This window comes from Dermacentor silvarum, chromosome 8, assembly GCF_013339745.2.
Source record: "Dermacentor silvarum isolate Dsil-2018 chromosome 8, BIME_Dsil_1.4, whole genome shotgun sequence".
Lineage (NCBI taxonomy): Eukaryota > Metazoa > Arthropoda > Arachnida > Ixodida > Ixodidae > Dermacentor > Dermacentor silvarum.
In genome coordinates, this window is record NC_051161.1 from 162141078 (window position 1) to 162156546 (window position 15469).

General features: G+C 49.8%; 1 protein-coding gene across 2 annotated transcripts in view; it reads right to left on the reverse strand.

Annotated features, from left to right (window-relative positions):
* Nucleotides 1-671: 671 nt before the first annotated feature.
* Nucleotides 672-15469, reverse strand: part of LOC119462551 (decapping and exoribonuclease protein) — a 179714-nt gene continuing 164916 nt past the window's right edge. For both annotated transcript variants that reach the window (XM_037723893.2, XM_049672224.1), the window contains exons 3-4: nt 5720-5830; nt 672-1418 (exon numbers count right to left, since the gene is read on the reverse strand). In XM_037723893.2, the coding sequence (XP_037579821.2) occupies nt 1148-1418; nt 5720-5830 (382 nt within the window). In that variant the 3' untranslated portion in view covers nt 672-1147. The remainder of the gene's footprint in view (nt 1419-5719; nt 5831-15469) is intronic.

Below are 15469 nucleotides of genomic sequence, written 5' to 3' on the forward strand. Positions count from 1 at the left end.
TAGTCTGCGCCTGCGCGCCTGCCTATACGCGCAGGCACAGGGCGCGTATAAAGGGAATTTTTCTTCTGCGTGATTGCAAGCGCTTTCGTGTCTCAGTGGTAAAGTGTCCGACTCCCACGCAGCGGGCCTGGGTTCGATCCCGGCGGAGAGCCGGTACCTTTTTTTTCGCATTTCCGGCGATAGCGGCTACGGGGCGACGGCGGCATCATCGCGACCAGAAACCGCTATTGGAATGGGCCCATAACAGCTTACGCTGTAAAAGTACCGACGTGCACAGGTGCTCGGGGTCAGTCATCGTTCACCACCAGCACGCTGCGTGTCGTCTCTGAGTCGAAGGTTGCCTCAACCCCACATCGTTCACGAGTCCGGGGCGAACAGTGACAGGGGGAGCGGGGTGTGAGAGGAGTTAGCGTTGGTTGCACAGCTTTGATCAAACACTCTTGTCAGCAACAGCTCAGCAACGTGTATTTACTATGCTCAAAAAGTGTTTCACGGCTAAGAGGAATTATCGGGGGGCGAAGCATGATTTAGTGCTTATTTACTAAATAAGCACTAAAGGGTCAAATGGCGTCACCCAGCTCGCCTGCGTTCACCGGAATACCGAACACGCTCGGTTCTGCGACAGCACGTTCGCAAAGCACGCTGCTTGGATCGCTTTCGCTGGGGATCGAGGGCCAGGCTGCTAGCGGAGAGGTTTGAGAGCCTTCGCTCGCTGGCTCAAAGGCAACCGGCAGTAGATGACACGACACGAGGCGAAGCTTGGCATCGATCACTCTGCGAACGAGCTGAGGAGAAAAAGCACAGCTAGAGAGGAGGGAAACTTGTAATCGTATGTAGCTCTCCTAACATGAGATACTTCACCTAAATTGTGACGCGAATGGTTTACTGTAGCTGTACCCTACGCGTCTACGCAATTTGTCCAAACCGTCTCAGGGACATTTTAACAAGGGCCCCAAGGTGTTATATGCAGGCAAGGTTTTAAACGTACTAGTCGTATAGGGACAACGTTTTAGAGTGTGTCATTTGATTACTGGGCACTTCAATTGCAACTGCTGGAAAGAACCAGTTTCCCTGGAAATTGGGTTGGGATTATACTGGGACACACAAGTCTCCTGTCATTTTTCGAGTTAATATGAATCAATTACGCCTACATTGCGAACCTGTATGAAATAGGCTGTACTTTTTTCTCACCGCTGGTCATGTACTGCTCGAATTTGTAGCCCCAGTAAGTGAAATGGTCGGCACTGTGGTCGCTCGTCCGCCTCTTAAACTGCTCCTTCCAGGCTTCTGTGTCGAACGCACGCAAGTACACCACTCCTCGATGCTGGGTGGCGCCGACGAGCCAGTCGTTCGGTCTGTCGTACGGCGTGCACAACACGCTGTGGAGGGTGCCTCGGCGGCACACGAACGGCACGCATCTGCAAATGAAAAAGAAATTCGCAGTCTCGCCCGAAAGGCGAAGCATCGATTGCGATAGCAAATTATTAGATAGCCATACAAAGCAAGGACAGAAGTTTAATGGACCTTATAAAGTTGTAAACATTCGCTTACTAACTAAATAGACAAGCACAGTGTCAGCGCGCACAAGCAAACATGAATATATCACACTGAATGACCGCAGACAACGACTGTCAAAACGCTGGCAGCAAGCGCAGCCGCCGCAGCGGGCGAAGGTCCGTGCGTTCTATCGCTTCAGCGGAAACTGAGCGGCGAATGCACAGCGCATACAAAGGTCAGAGCCGTGTGGCGATAACAGACTGTGCTCGATGACCGCGGAAACTCACTGTGAAAACGCTGGAGTGAGAAAGCGCGCCAGCAGCAGCGGGCAAACTGGCCTTCGCGATGTCTCTCGTCTCGCTCCAACGCAAACTAAACGTCGAAAGCACAGCGCATACGAAGCTATCGGCACTCGGCGCATGCACTTTGTCTCCATCACAGATCGCTTTGAAGATGAGGCCCGCGAGGGCACGCACTTCACCCACATCGCAGATCGCTTCAAGATACGGCGGCCGTGCTGTGAGCAGCAGCCGGGGGAGAATAACGCACCCCCTCCCCCCCCCCTTGCCCTCTCAGAGCACTCACTGCACGGGCCCGGTCCGGGCCCGTTTTTACGTTGGGCTGCCCGCCCGAGCCCGACCAAAAGGTTTATGGCGAGACCCGGACCCGAAAGACCCGAAAGCCCCGGGCCGGGCCCGGGCTTTCGGGTAAGCCCGAGCCCGTGCAGTGCTCTACCCCCTCTCCCTCGCCTCGCCCCCGTGCCTCGCGCGCGATAGATCACGCGCTTCCGACCTGCCGTCCTCCCTCGTGTGCGCAACATTTAGCCGCGATTACAGGCTCACCCTAGTACGTTTTCACTCGCACACACAGCGTACGGTGCGCGGCGACTATTTTATCGCCGTTGGACTTCGTATGGATCCTCACGGCGACGGCGACAACGGCAGAAATGAGCACGGAGTGTCCATATAATTGCTATCGCAATAAAAGAAAGTTCACCAGGAGGGCGCAGCAAGTGACCGTCAGCTGCTCGTTCAATGGCGGGATATTGTGAGAAGACGCACGAGAACCGATCACAAGGCTCACCGAGTGGCCGCACACATACGTCAACATGATTCAGCACGCGTCCAGCACGTATTGGAAACTCCAGAATCAGTTACTTGTGCATGCAACACTGTCCAAAAAATTCATAGTCACTTTAGCATCCGCCAAAGAGGGTGAAGGCGGAAGCCTGCGCGCTCAAGAAACATTAATTAAATTACTGGACATTCTCATTCCAATGCGTTCTTACTTGGTAGTGTTTTTTCCGACCAAAAGTCACGGGTTCGAGTGCCTTAATTGACGCTACCTTGTTAACTGTGCTTTAATTAACCTCCCCTTTATTAACACCAAAGGTCGAGGGTGCGACTCCCACCAGTGGAAGTGGTTTTGAGTGCCTTAATTAAAACTACTAATTAACTGTGACTTAATTTCTCCTTAACGTCAAAGGTGGTGGGTTCGACTCCCACACGACCTCGAGGGTTCGACTCCCACCGAAGGTCGTGAGTTCCAGTGCCTGAGTTAACTCTACCTTAATTAACACGATGACGATGGCGACCGGCACACCATCAAAATTGCTGTGGGAGCGTTTGCAGATAGGTTAGACACGATGCCTGGTCAGTGTAGTAAGTAAATTATTACACCGAGTCGTCATCGTGTACGATTTCGCTTCGACGACACGGTTTTCGCTCAAGGACTTTGAAGGTCGACTGTACGATGAGGCATATAAGCCTTAATAAAGATGGCGACGACATCCAGGTTTGCGACGGCTGTTTCTCTTGGTGCTGTGCTCACGTTTCTAGTTTGTGGCGTCAAATCAAGTCCGAAGGGTGCAGCCGACTACTTTATTTACATAGGTCGGTACGATTTCAGCGACAAGACTACTTAAATAGCTGCATTATTTGTGCAAACGTCGCGCCTGCCCAGCGAGCCACATCCGAATTTTTTTTTTTTTTTTTTTGCAGCGAAGCTGCATATGCCTAGGCTGAAACACCTGGTCCGACCACAAAAACCCTCAGGCATAAATAAGCCTATCGAAAACCTATCGAAATCTCGCGTCTCGTTCACTTGGTATATACCACAATTGGCACGGAATAAGGGTACGAATGTATGACTAACATGACTGATGGTCATAGAATAAATAATATTACATGCTCATCAGTTACATCACAATTAACGATGCTAAAATCACGTGTGGTACGGTGGCTAGATGGGTACGTGTGGCGCATGGCCGCATTGGATATGCGGGTATGAGCCGGGACAAGACAGAAAGAAGGAAGGAAAGAACGAAGTCACGTGTGGCTCATACGGGCGCCGCACATTTAAGCTTGGCTGGTTTAACCTCGGTACGAAGCGCATGGGGCGAAGAAATGCTTTACAAGCGAATCCTGAACGTCAGTGTCTGTTCGCAGAAACTGATGATGATGATGATGATGATGAAGCCTATCACGCCTGTGGCTCCTACCCACGGAGAGGGATTGGCCAAGAAATGGGTGGATTATCCAAACTGTCATCAGCAATGGCTCGAGCGTCGTCGTCTTCTTCCACAGCTGACTGCGTTGCCGCTCATCATTCCAGCGTACAATTTCACTTCTCTTCTGTCGTCATAATGGTTGGGCCGCATTTACGGGGTATGAGCCATTGCATAAGGGGGTATGAGCCATTCATTGTCTTACGTGAGGGACAGATTTAATTTTGAGGCAATTTCATTTTGAAGAATCGCAAGCGGCAATGGCGGGCGAATGCTGCTAACCACACCGCCGCTCAAGCTCGAGACATCGAACGCAAGCGTTTGTGGTCCCTCATCAGTGTGATCCGCTCCGACGAACAGCGACACAATGCCTTGGAAGTGTTGAATGAACATTACGCTACTAGTGGAGAATACCTTGGTGTGTTTAGAGTTTGCGTTACATGTAAGGAATCTTTAATCAAGCGAAAACTGCTTGCGCTCAGCACTGCGAACGGGTATGTATACCCTCCATTTGTCGTGATTGTGATAAGTTTAGCTTACCATTCATGTTCATGGAGTGGAAAGGCCGACGAATTGATTTTTTTTAATACAAAGAGCCGTTCAAGCGAGTCGGAGGTTTAAAAAATGCAAGTGCTTGTGAGTAACGAGCCTCTTCGAAAGGTGCAAGTACTTGTTCGTGGTGTTGCTCCTCTGGTGCAGGTACGATACGTGACTTTTTTCGACCTTCATAAGCAACTCCGCGCTGCGACTCCTGTTGTAGTACATCACATGCAGCATCTAAAAATATATAGGCAGTGACGTCTGTCGCGCTTCCGGAAGTTGAATACGGATATGCTGCTCTGTCCTGCTTCACGCTACACACGGGAAACAGCAAGCCGTACAAACATTGTTTTAGAAGGAGAAACAGAAGACAGGAAAAGCAGGCAGGTTAGCCAGACGCCCATCTGGTTTTTAACCCTGAACAAAAAAAAGAGAGAAAAGAAAGGAAATACCGGGACGAAGAGAGAGGTGAGAGAGAAGTAGAACTAGTTGCGTGCACACTTGAAGGTGCGCATTAAGTCTACATAAACTGTCACCAGCAGACACGACGTGCTGCAATGACGCTCTCGTTGCTTTCTGTGCCATCTACGCGCATGGCCATGGATCATCGTTTCGAGAAATGATATAGAGTGCAGCCGGTTAATTGCTGTTCGGAGAGTTTTGACATGCATGATTACACAATGACGTACCGGTGCTGTGGTTTGTACACGATGTACATGAAGGGGACCTTCGGCTTTCAATTTATATGCCCTATGCCTCCAAATAAGCTGAGTACAGCCTCGGACAAGTACTTGACCGACGTGACAGACTTAGTGTCGCGAATTAGTGTCCTCACAAAAAATACGTAAATGAGTTGCACGCTGTTTCGTAATTTTGTCTTGGTAGCTTTATAACAAATTACACTTATAAACGTAAATGTACAAATATTACAATCGCCGAAGAGTCTGAGTAATTGGTGTGCGTGATTCACAAATGAGATATCACTGATCTCTGCTCCAAAAGTGATGAATGGCGTCGAACGCGCTCTACACTTCGCAAATGCGAGTATATGTCAATAAGAAATGCGTATAGAGGAGTTCAATCTGGCCGCACACCCAGCAGAGACGTGTTTGGTGCAGCCTTCACATTGTGTCTTCAGAAATAAACATTTGCTTAGGTATTTTTTGAGCGGCTCACCCGGCCAGTGGTGAACGAACGTCTCGGTGAGCGGCTTCGACGGCTCTGGAAAATTCCCTCTTGTTCTCGAGGATCCAGCGGAGCAGGGTGTCCATAGTGGGTGTTTCATCTCTGCAAATGTACGAGTTGGCCAGTCAGAAGCGCACGTTGTCAAAGCTCATTTACCGCTTTTCAATCCTTACAGTGTTTCTTCAGCAGTGTTGTAGGTGTTACCTAGAAAAAGTAACGAAATGCGCTACAGGTTACGCTCAAATAAAAACAAAATCCGTTACAACTACCACTACAAAAGAAAAAAATTAACGGACGTTACTTACTCGTTACTCCATGCTAAGAAATTTTAGACGTTGTTGGTAATTGTTTGGTCATTGTTGGTCATGGTTGGTCATTTTTGGTCATTGTTGCAGGAAGCCAGAACAATTTCTTAAATGTCATAGTTTCTATAGAGCAAGCTTTTACTTTTAATAATGATTTAGCGACAGAACTTTGTACAGATCTCTAGGACTTGAGTACGAGTGTAGGTGCCTCTAGATTTACGCTTAAGGGATTACACCTCTGTAGCATTTGGCAGAACCATTTCTTTAACGCGAAATTATTCAACACAAAGGACGGCATCATCCTCAATGCTAACTCTTAAATAAAAACTTTGCATAACACTACACAACTTTGAACTAATCACTTGTGAAAAATGTGATGTTCCAAAACACTGGGCAATGCTTCTACTCACGATATAAAAAGTGTCGGTGTTGTAAATTTAAGGATCTGCATACGTGACAATGTTCCAAAAAGAAGCAATACTTGCAAGCGCAGACAAAAGTTTCTCTTCATTACGATGATCCATAATTACCAGAATAATGGCGAATCCTCATGTGAAGGTTGCTCATGGTCGGCCTCGCTCGCTCAGGATTACTAGGAATGCAATGTCGCAGTTGCGGATGAATTACAAGTACACAAATTGCTATGTACGCATATACTAAAAAGAAGCTTAACGACATAGGACCATCAGTCTTCAGGATAAACATTCGTAGTAGCAACATAAGCCCCACTCCGTGAAGGCACTTTTATATTTCTTATCTGGGCATTCCAAGAATCTAGAAATTGGCATCGTTTACACCACACAACGTTTTGTGCACCAGAAAGCATGTACACGTACATCAATGGAAGGTCTCCTTAGTCAGAGTGCAGGCTACCCTGATTTGTTAAATCTCGGGCCATGCCAAAAAGTGATCAAATTGGTTAAAATATGCAGTCGGGAACACAAAGGTCGAGAGTCCCTGCGTAAGGACTAAAGGCTGGTATTTGTGTCTTGTGCACGCAAATTGTCATACTGCTTAAAAATCTGGCCGTAGGATATGGCGTGCACAGTGGCATCACTAGGGGGGAGGGGGCGGACCGCCCTGGGTGAAGCCCGCTGAGTGGCGGCTGTGTTGCGGTCACAACTCGAGCCTTTGTATTCCTCGCGGCTACGGGCTCAGGGCTGAATGCGGTAAACGTATGCGCACAGGGCCGGTAAATGGGCCAACGAAGAGAATAAGCTGAAGCAGAGGAGTGCTGGCGGAATAGCGTGTTTGGTGTAAGCTTTCGGCCACTTGTATACGTGGTGTGAGACGAGACGTAATTACACCGGCAGCGTCATATGAGAAGCGGCGCACACATGTGGATTAGTGTTGCTGCTCTTGTGATTGCTTTAAAACACACCTCTGGGCTGCTTATGATAAACAAAAGCATCGGGGGAACAGAACTTACAAATCAAGCACTCGCTCGTCTCCCACTTTCAGAATAAAGCGAGGTCGACCGTCAAACGTATCGTCTCTTTCCGTTTGCTCAATCTGTCAACCTTCTGCTTCCATGAGCAGAGATGTCTTGAAGACCAGAAAGCTCGAAGGTTGTGTTCATTACTAAAACTCTGGAAAATTGCGTTTCGAGCAGGATAACATGTAACATGATGATTCATGTCTGTGCCTTCCTGGTGGTCCAATCGCCCAGTGGTTCAAGAAGTGGAACGCAAAGGCAGAGGTCCGCTCTTCAAGTACTGAAACACATGATAAACCTAGTAGCATTTGGGAGCAGTTTGCACTTTTTAAGGCAGATGTTGAACCTTTCTTTTTCAGGAAATAGATGCGGTAAAAGCTCAAATTGAACAGTGCCGTAGAGAGAATGAGGAATTGTAGAAATATTTCATAGAGAAGCTAGGAAGGAGGTGATGTAGCAATACAGCAGAACCATTAACATTGAGGTTCTGGGCCTTCCACTGCCTTACAGTGAGGACTTGAGGGTAACGTTGCAAACATTGTATTGCCCAAACGTACTAACGTTACAGCTCACGTCATAACCATCACGCTTCGCGCACCGCAAAGGAATAAGAACAAACATGATCTTTTTGTAAACACATAACTGATAGGCGAGCAAACGTGAATGGCATGAATCGTGATATATACATATATATTGTGAGACAAGGTTTAGGCAGTCAGATTCTCATTTATTCTCCCGAGCGAGAGCCCCGCTACCAGGCCCCAAAACGGTGATGATGAGAATGTACAGATGAGAATATGAAGCGTATGAATAATGCTCACACTAATTTCCCCGCGCGCGCAAGCGGCCAGCCAGGCCGCGACTCAGCCAGGAGGGAGGCGCCGAACGAATCGTTTGAGACGCGAAACGTGAACGATCTCTGAACCACGATAACGATGGTCGGAAGAAACCTCGATGGGAGTAACGCGATAGTTCACTGGGGATGTTTGTTCATTAATAATGTAGGGGCCAAGAAAGCGCGATTCAAACTTCTCACACAAACCGGGTGTACGAGTGGGCGTCCAAAGGAGCACTTCATCTCCAGGACGATAGGAGACGTCGCGACGAGAGATGTCGTAACGTTGCTTGCGGTCGAGTTGACTGACTTCTGTGTTGAAGCGAGCACGGTCACGACATTCGTCAAGTCGCGAGACGAACTGTTCTGGTATACTGGCCGAGGTGTTAGTTGGGGCAGATAAGAAAGCGGCGTCGATGGTGAATGTCGGCGAACGGCCGTAAACGAGGTAGAAGGGAGAGTACCCTGTAGTCCGCTGGATGGCAGTGTTGTGAGCAAACGTCACAAAAGGTAAAAGTTTGTCCCAGTTGTCGTGGCTTGGCCCGATATACATTGCTATCATATCTGTTAACGTGCGATGAAATCGCTCTGTTAAGCCATTTGTCTGGGGGTGGTACGCGGATGTCGTCTTATGAACTGTGCCACATGCTCTGAGTACTTCTTCGATCATTGTTGACATGAAACTCTTGCCGCGATCACTCAACAGTACACGAGGTGCACCATGACGCAGCACAATGGCATCCAGAAAGAAGCCGGCAACGTCTGAGGCGGAACTAGAGCGTAGAGGTGCGGTCTCTGCGTACCGTGTGAGGTGGTCGACAGCTGTCACGATCCATCGATAACCTGCTGGCGTCATGGGTAGAGGTCCGACCAGGTCAATTCCAACGATGGCAAAAGGTGTCTCGGGACATGGGATGGGCTGCAAAAGGCCAGCAGGAGGTGAAGTCGGTCGTTTCCGCCGTTGACACTGGACGCAAGAAGCGACGTACTTGGCCACAAAGGTAGACATGCCCGGCCAAAAGAAACGGCTCCTAACGCGGTGGTATGTTTTGTGGAAACCCAGGTGGCCAGCGGATGGGTCGTCGTGAAAGGCTTCAAGGATTTGCGTGCGCATAGAACGTGGAAGAACAGGTACCCAGCGGTGGCCGTCGGTGTTGTAAATGTAGCGGTGCAACACGTCGTTGTCGAGCTTAAATAGTCGCAGTTGTCGACGTAATCGGGCATTTGGTGCAGAAATAGTACCGCAGAGGCGATGGATGATGCTGCTGCAGTAGGGATCAGAACGTTGACACGAGGCGAACTGAGTTCCGCGATTAGAAGATGGCGTGTCAGTAACCGCTAGAGGTAATAACGTAAGTGGAGACTTAGTCGCATTATCAAGTGGTGAGCAATGGAGAGACGTGCTCGAAGATAATAGTGGCAGGGGGCAGCGAGACAAAGCGTCGGCATCTTGATGCTTTTTTCCAGACTTGTAGACAACGTCGAAATCGTACTCTTGTAATCGGACCACCCAGCGACCAAGGCGTCCAGACAAATTTTTCATTGACGACAACCAGCATAAGGCATGGTGGTCGGTTATGACTGTGAAGTGGCGTCCATAAAGATATGGTCGAAACTTTTGTATGGCCCAAACTACTGCAAGGCATTCCTGTTCTGTTATCGAGTAGTTCTTTTCGGCAGCCGTTAATGCGCGACTGGCATAAGCAACGACTCTCTCTCGTGTAGTGGTATCACGCTGTAGAAGGACAGCACCGATCCCATGGCCACTAGCGTCGGTGTGCAAACAAATTGGTGCGTTCTCATCGAAGTGACTCAGGACGGGGTCGGATGTCAAGGCTTGCTTGAGGGCTTGGAAAGAAAGCTCGCAGTCGTCTGTCCAAGTGAGAGCAGTGCCCGACGTCAGCAACTTGTGCTGCGGCGATGCCATAGCAGCAAAATGACTGATGAAGCGGCGGAAGTAGGATGCCAGGCCCAAGAAGCTTCTTAATTGTTTTTGATTTTCGGGGCGAGGGAAGTGAAGCACGGCAGCAACCTTGTCGGGATCTGGTCGAACGCCATCTTTACTGATAAGGTGCCCCAACACTTTGATGTTCTGTCGGGCAAAATGGCATTTTTTTGTGTTGAGTTGGAGTCCAGCGTTGGAAATGCATGTGAAAACTTCGTCCAAACGCTCAAGATGCTGACGAAAAGTTGTAGAAAAAATAACTATGTCATCTAAATAACACAGACAGGTCTTCCACTTAAGGCCGCGTAAAACTGTATCGATCATGCGTTCAAATGTTGCAGGAGCATTACATAAACCGAAGGGCATGACGTTGAATTCGTAAAGCCCATCAGGCGTTGCAAAGGCTGTCTTGCTCTTGTCCGCTTCGTCCATGGGTATTTGCCAGTACCCAGATCGCAGGTCTAGACTTGAGAAATATTCAGCGCCCTGGAGGGAGTCAATGGCATCGTCGATTCTTGGCATCGGATATACGTCTTTGCGCGTGATCTTATTAAGTGCTCGATAATCGACGCAAAATCGTACAGAGCCGTCTTTCTTGCGGACCAACACAACAGGAGACGACCAAGAACTGGACGATGGCCGAATGATGTCTCGTGTAAGCATGTCGTCAACGTTGTCCGCAATGATTTTCCGCTCTACGGAAGACACGCGATACGGGCGGCGGCGTACAATAGAACTGCCTTCGGTTTCAATGCGATGCACTGCGACAGAAGTGCGTCCCAGAAGTTTGGAGTTAACGTCAAATAAGGCGCTGTGTTTTTGCAGTAGGGCCAAAAGGTCTTCTTTCTGGGCAGCAGTCAAATCGGGATTTATCGCGTCCTTTAGAGCAGTGGCAGCAGCATGATCATCAGTAGTGGTAGACAAAGGTGGTGATTCGGTGTGAAGAGGTACTAGCGAAAGAGGTTCGGTGTCAGTAAAGCAAGACACAGTGGTGCCCTGGGAGAGCACAACTGGCGAAGAAGTAGGGTTATGAACAGCGACGAACGTTCTACCGTCCTGAAAACGCACCGGGCTAGGAGTAATGCTAAGCCCACCAGAGATGCAGTGACTGCTGGGTGCAAGAAACACATCACCATTAACAATAGTGTCGGAAGTCAGCGTTAAGATATGCTCATTGCCCGCGGGAATTAAACAATCGGTAGACGCGACGAAACGTAGTGTGTGAGCATCGACAGCGAACGAAGATTCAGTGTCTGTCATATGAAGAGTGCGCTGGCGACAAGAGATGAAAGCTGACGCTGAGGACAGGAAGTCCCATCCCAAAATCATGGCGTAGGTACACGAAGATAGCACGGCAAACTGAATGTGGTGAAGGATACCATCAATGAAAACACGTGCAGTGCAAACACCGGAAGGCTGAACAAGAACTGCATTAGCACAACGAAGGGGAGGGCCATTATATGGTGTCTTCACTTTTCGCAATCGAGAACACAAGTCAGTACTAATAACCGAAAGCGATGCACCCGTGTCAACCAAGGCTTCAGTCCGTATACCTTCAACAAACACCACAAGTACATTTGACGGGCGCATCGGAGGAGTTTCACGTTGTCCAATGGATGCAGCTTTCCCTCCTGAAGCTGCACAATTTAGTTTTCCGGGCGGTGATCGGAGGACGAAGTAGCCGGTCGAAGAGGGGAAGAGGAGCGCCGCATCGGTGATGGAGAGCGACGGCGCGAGAAACGCAATGAACCGGCAGCGTTGAATTCCTGGGGAGATGGGGAACGTCGCGGATAATAATCGTAGTAAGAACGCCGCCGTTGTGGGATCGGGCCAGAAAACTCATCCCTCTCAAACCCGTCATAGCCACGCCTTTCATCTTGCTGACGGCGTCGGCAAAACCTTGAAATGTGGCCACGGATGCCGCAATAGTAGCAAACAGGTCGAGGTGGACTCCATGCGTTGTAAGATTCATGAGGTGGTGGTCGTGCAGTGATGGGATTCAGGGACCCGTGCATTGCAGGCGGCTGCTGTGGTGGCTGCTGCAAGGTTGGCACCAGGGAGGCAACCTGAGCATAAGTTGGCGTAGGTGCCTGCTGTGGTGGCTGCCGGGAGGGTGGCACTATAGAGGCAACCTGGGCGTAAGTGGGCGTAGGGATGGGTTGCGGGCTCGAGACTTGTGGACAGGTCACGGCAGCTATCTCTTCCCTCACGATATGGCGGAGGCCGGCACCAGGAGTAGACATATGGACCTCAGGAGGGGTAGACGATGCGTGGGCGTGCAGTTCCTCACGGATGATGGAGCGAATGAGGGCACGTAGTTCGCTGTCGTTGAACGCCTTGAAATCAGAAGTGTCAGGGTGTAAGCGAAGCATATTAAGCTCATCTAGGCGCTGACACGTACTGATGATGTCAGCGATGGTAGTGGGGTTCAGCACGACAAGAGCATTAAACGCCAGAGTCCCAATACCCTTGAGCAGGTGGCGTACACGGTCACTCTCTGGCATCGAGGTGTTCACGCGGCGGCAGAGGGTGAGCACGTCCTCTATGTACGAAGTGTACGACTCGCCCGAGCGCTGGATACGCTCAGCAAGCTTCTTCTGGGCAATATCTGAGCGGACAGAAGAGTTCGCGAAAATCTGGCGTAGGTGGTGCTTAAACGTGCTCCAGTTGACGAAATCGAGCTCGTGGTTATAAAACCAAGTTCTTGCGACGCCGGTGAGGTAGAAGGCGACGTGCCTAAGTTTGTCAGATTCGTTCCAGTGGTTAAAGTCACTCACGCGCTCGTACAGCTCCAACCAGTCTTCAACGTCTTCACCGGGAAGTCCAGCAAACACCGGAGGATCCTTCTGAGGGGTGGTGACCGTCCAAGCAGGGGTTCCCGCCGGAGCAGGCAAGGTGGATGTCGCGGTAGTGGCCTGCTGGTCTTGAGACATGGTCGAGTGTAGTTGGTAGAGGCGGCGACCCGAGCGGAGCTCCAGGGATGTAGCGTAAGTGAAGCTGGAGAGAGACGGGCAGCGAGAGGGCGAAGGAACCGGACAGCAGACTCCACCACTTGTGAGACAAGGTTTAGGCAGTCAGATTCTCATTTATTCTCCCGAGCGAGAGCCCCGCTACCAGGCCCCAAAACGGTGATGATGAGAATGTACAGATGAGAATATGAAGCGTATGAATAATGCTCACAATATATATATATATATATATATATATATATATATATATATATATATATATATATTTGGTGCGGTGATGGACAGGTTGCGCCAGTCGGTGTGACCACTGGTCGCCATGAGTCAATCCTTGGTCGCCAGTCGAAGTCGATCACGTGAGCTCTGTCAAGCGGCGGTGTCAAAGCGCCTTTTCACACAACATTCCACATCGCACTCTCATTCATGGCTACCTGAATTATTTCAAAAATCAAGTTATTAGGTTTGACGTCCTGAAACTCCACGGTTGGTTATGGAGAACTCCGGATTCAGTGAAGCATTCAGATATCAAGCACACAGCAAGCTACTCGTATTCAGAACCACAGTGCAGGCACCACTTTGACATACATAACTCCCGTTTATATGCATCCCCAGCACGTCAAACTGCGTTGCACTACATTAGATGGCAGCTGTATTGGCAGCTGTATTAGCGAAAGTGGAGAAAACAGTGTTTGTGTCCTGCTAGCGACCAGTAGCCAGAGCTGGATTATATTAAAGGATGAGTCAACAGCTAGACCTTCCATGCCTCGGGACTGGACACCTGAATATCTTTCCCCTTGGCAGTGTTGAGAGACCTAAGATGCCTATGGGCGTCTTGCGCTGGAGTTTGAGGTATAGTAGCGGCGCCTGGTGGCGGCGAAAAACGTCATCTGGGTAGTACCAGCTTGGATAGTATTGAGCCCTGGCTGTGGCGAAGCACGTTTCTAGCCCGCGTTTTGCGTCGATTCGCACTTTTTTCTGCCCTATTTCGAGTGCAAAAAGGCTCGTCACTTCTCACAGACCATGGAGACCAGGCTGCGAGCTGGCGGCAGCCTATAGTTTTACGAAAACGGACTCTCCGTGTGCCGTGAGACGTAATTCTGGAAGCAGAAGACATCGGCGACGCCGATCCAGAGAGACCTAGCTCAGCCTCGAAAAAGCGTCACCGTCGTTACTGCTGCGTCATGGGCTGCCATGAACAAGAAGGCCTGAATCCCAACATAAGATTCTACCGTTTTCCTTCAAGGCCTCACGAAGTGGAGCGTCGGGCGCGCTGGATAACTGCAGTTCGTCGCGCTGGATAAGCGAAATGGAAGACCTATATAGCAGCAGGCATGGCTGGTGATTCACGATTCGAGACCCGGCCACAGGGACAATTAACAATTCGACCGGTGCGAAGTGGTGAAGTGACCAGGTGTGTGCTAATGACCACAAATGGTCGGGCTGATTCGGTGACAATTCACTACCCCACTACGAGCAGCACAGGTTAGAGAGTTGAATGTGCTCATCCTTGACCTCAAGCCAGCACGTTGAGGCAGCACACCAAGGTAGTATTGATTACAGCACATCGGTGTTCGAGCGCTGTCATTAAAAGCTACATCAAGCGAGCAGCGCACGAGCTCGCGCTGCAGCGCGATTAGCACGTACGTACGTTACTGCGAGCTGATATGCATTGCATCAGTTATTTATCAATTGCTAAAGGGACAGATGGCCGCTACTACAGCGCAGGCATAATTACTTGTCTAGCGGCATGCAGTCAACAAAGATTGCAGGAGACCCGCCGTTTCGCGGCATGTCGAAAGACCGCTGCCGTCGCGGCGCGTGCGATCGTGCGCTCGAGCAGTTCCGTACACATGTCTGCTTATGGATGGATGGATGGAAAAACTTTATTTTGCTCCATTGGGTCGCGCTAGTTTCGTAGCCCGAAGCGGGCTGCTCCCACGGTGGGAACGAAAGGCCTAGCCTATCGGCAGCTTCGCGGGCCCGTTGGACTGCCCATAGCTTTTCATCTAATGTGAGACTGCGTAGAGCTGCGTCCCACCGCTCTTCAGTGTTGTCCTCGTCGCTGCGTAGCGCGGAGCAACGCCAGAGCATATGACAGATCTATGGTGTCGTTACATTTATCGCATGTTGTATCTTGTTGATCGGATAGATGTATGAGTATAGATCTTCAGTATAGATCGGATAGATCTTGCTGATTAATAAAGGCTTTGAGTAAGTTCTTGTTTGTAAGAGCCTTAGCGTAATGGCCTGAGCTC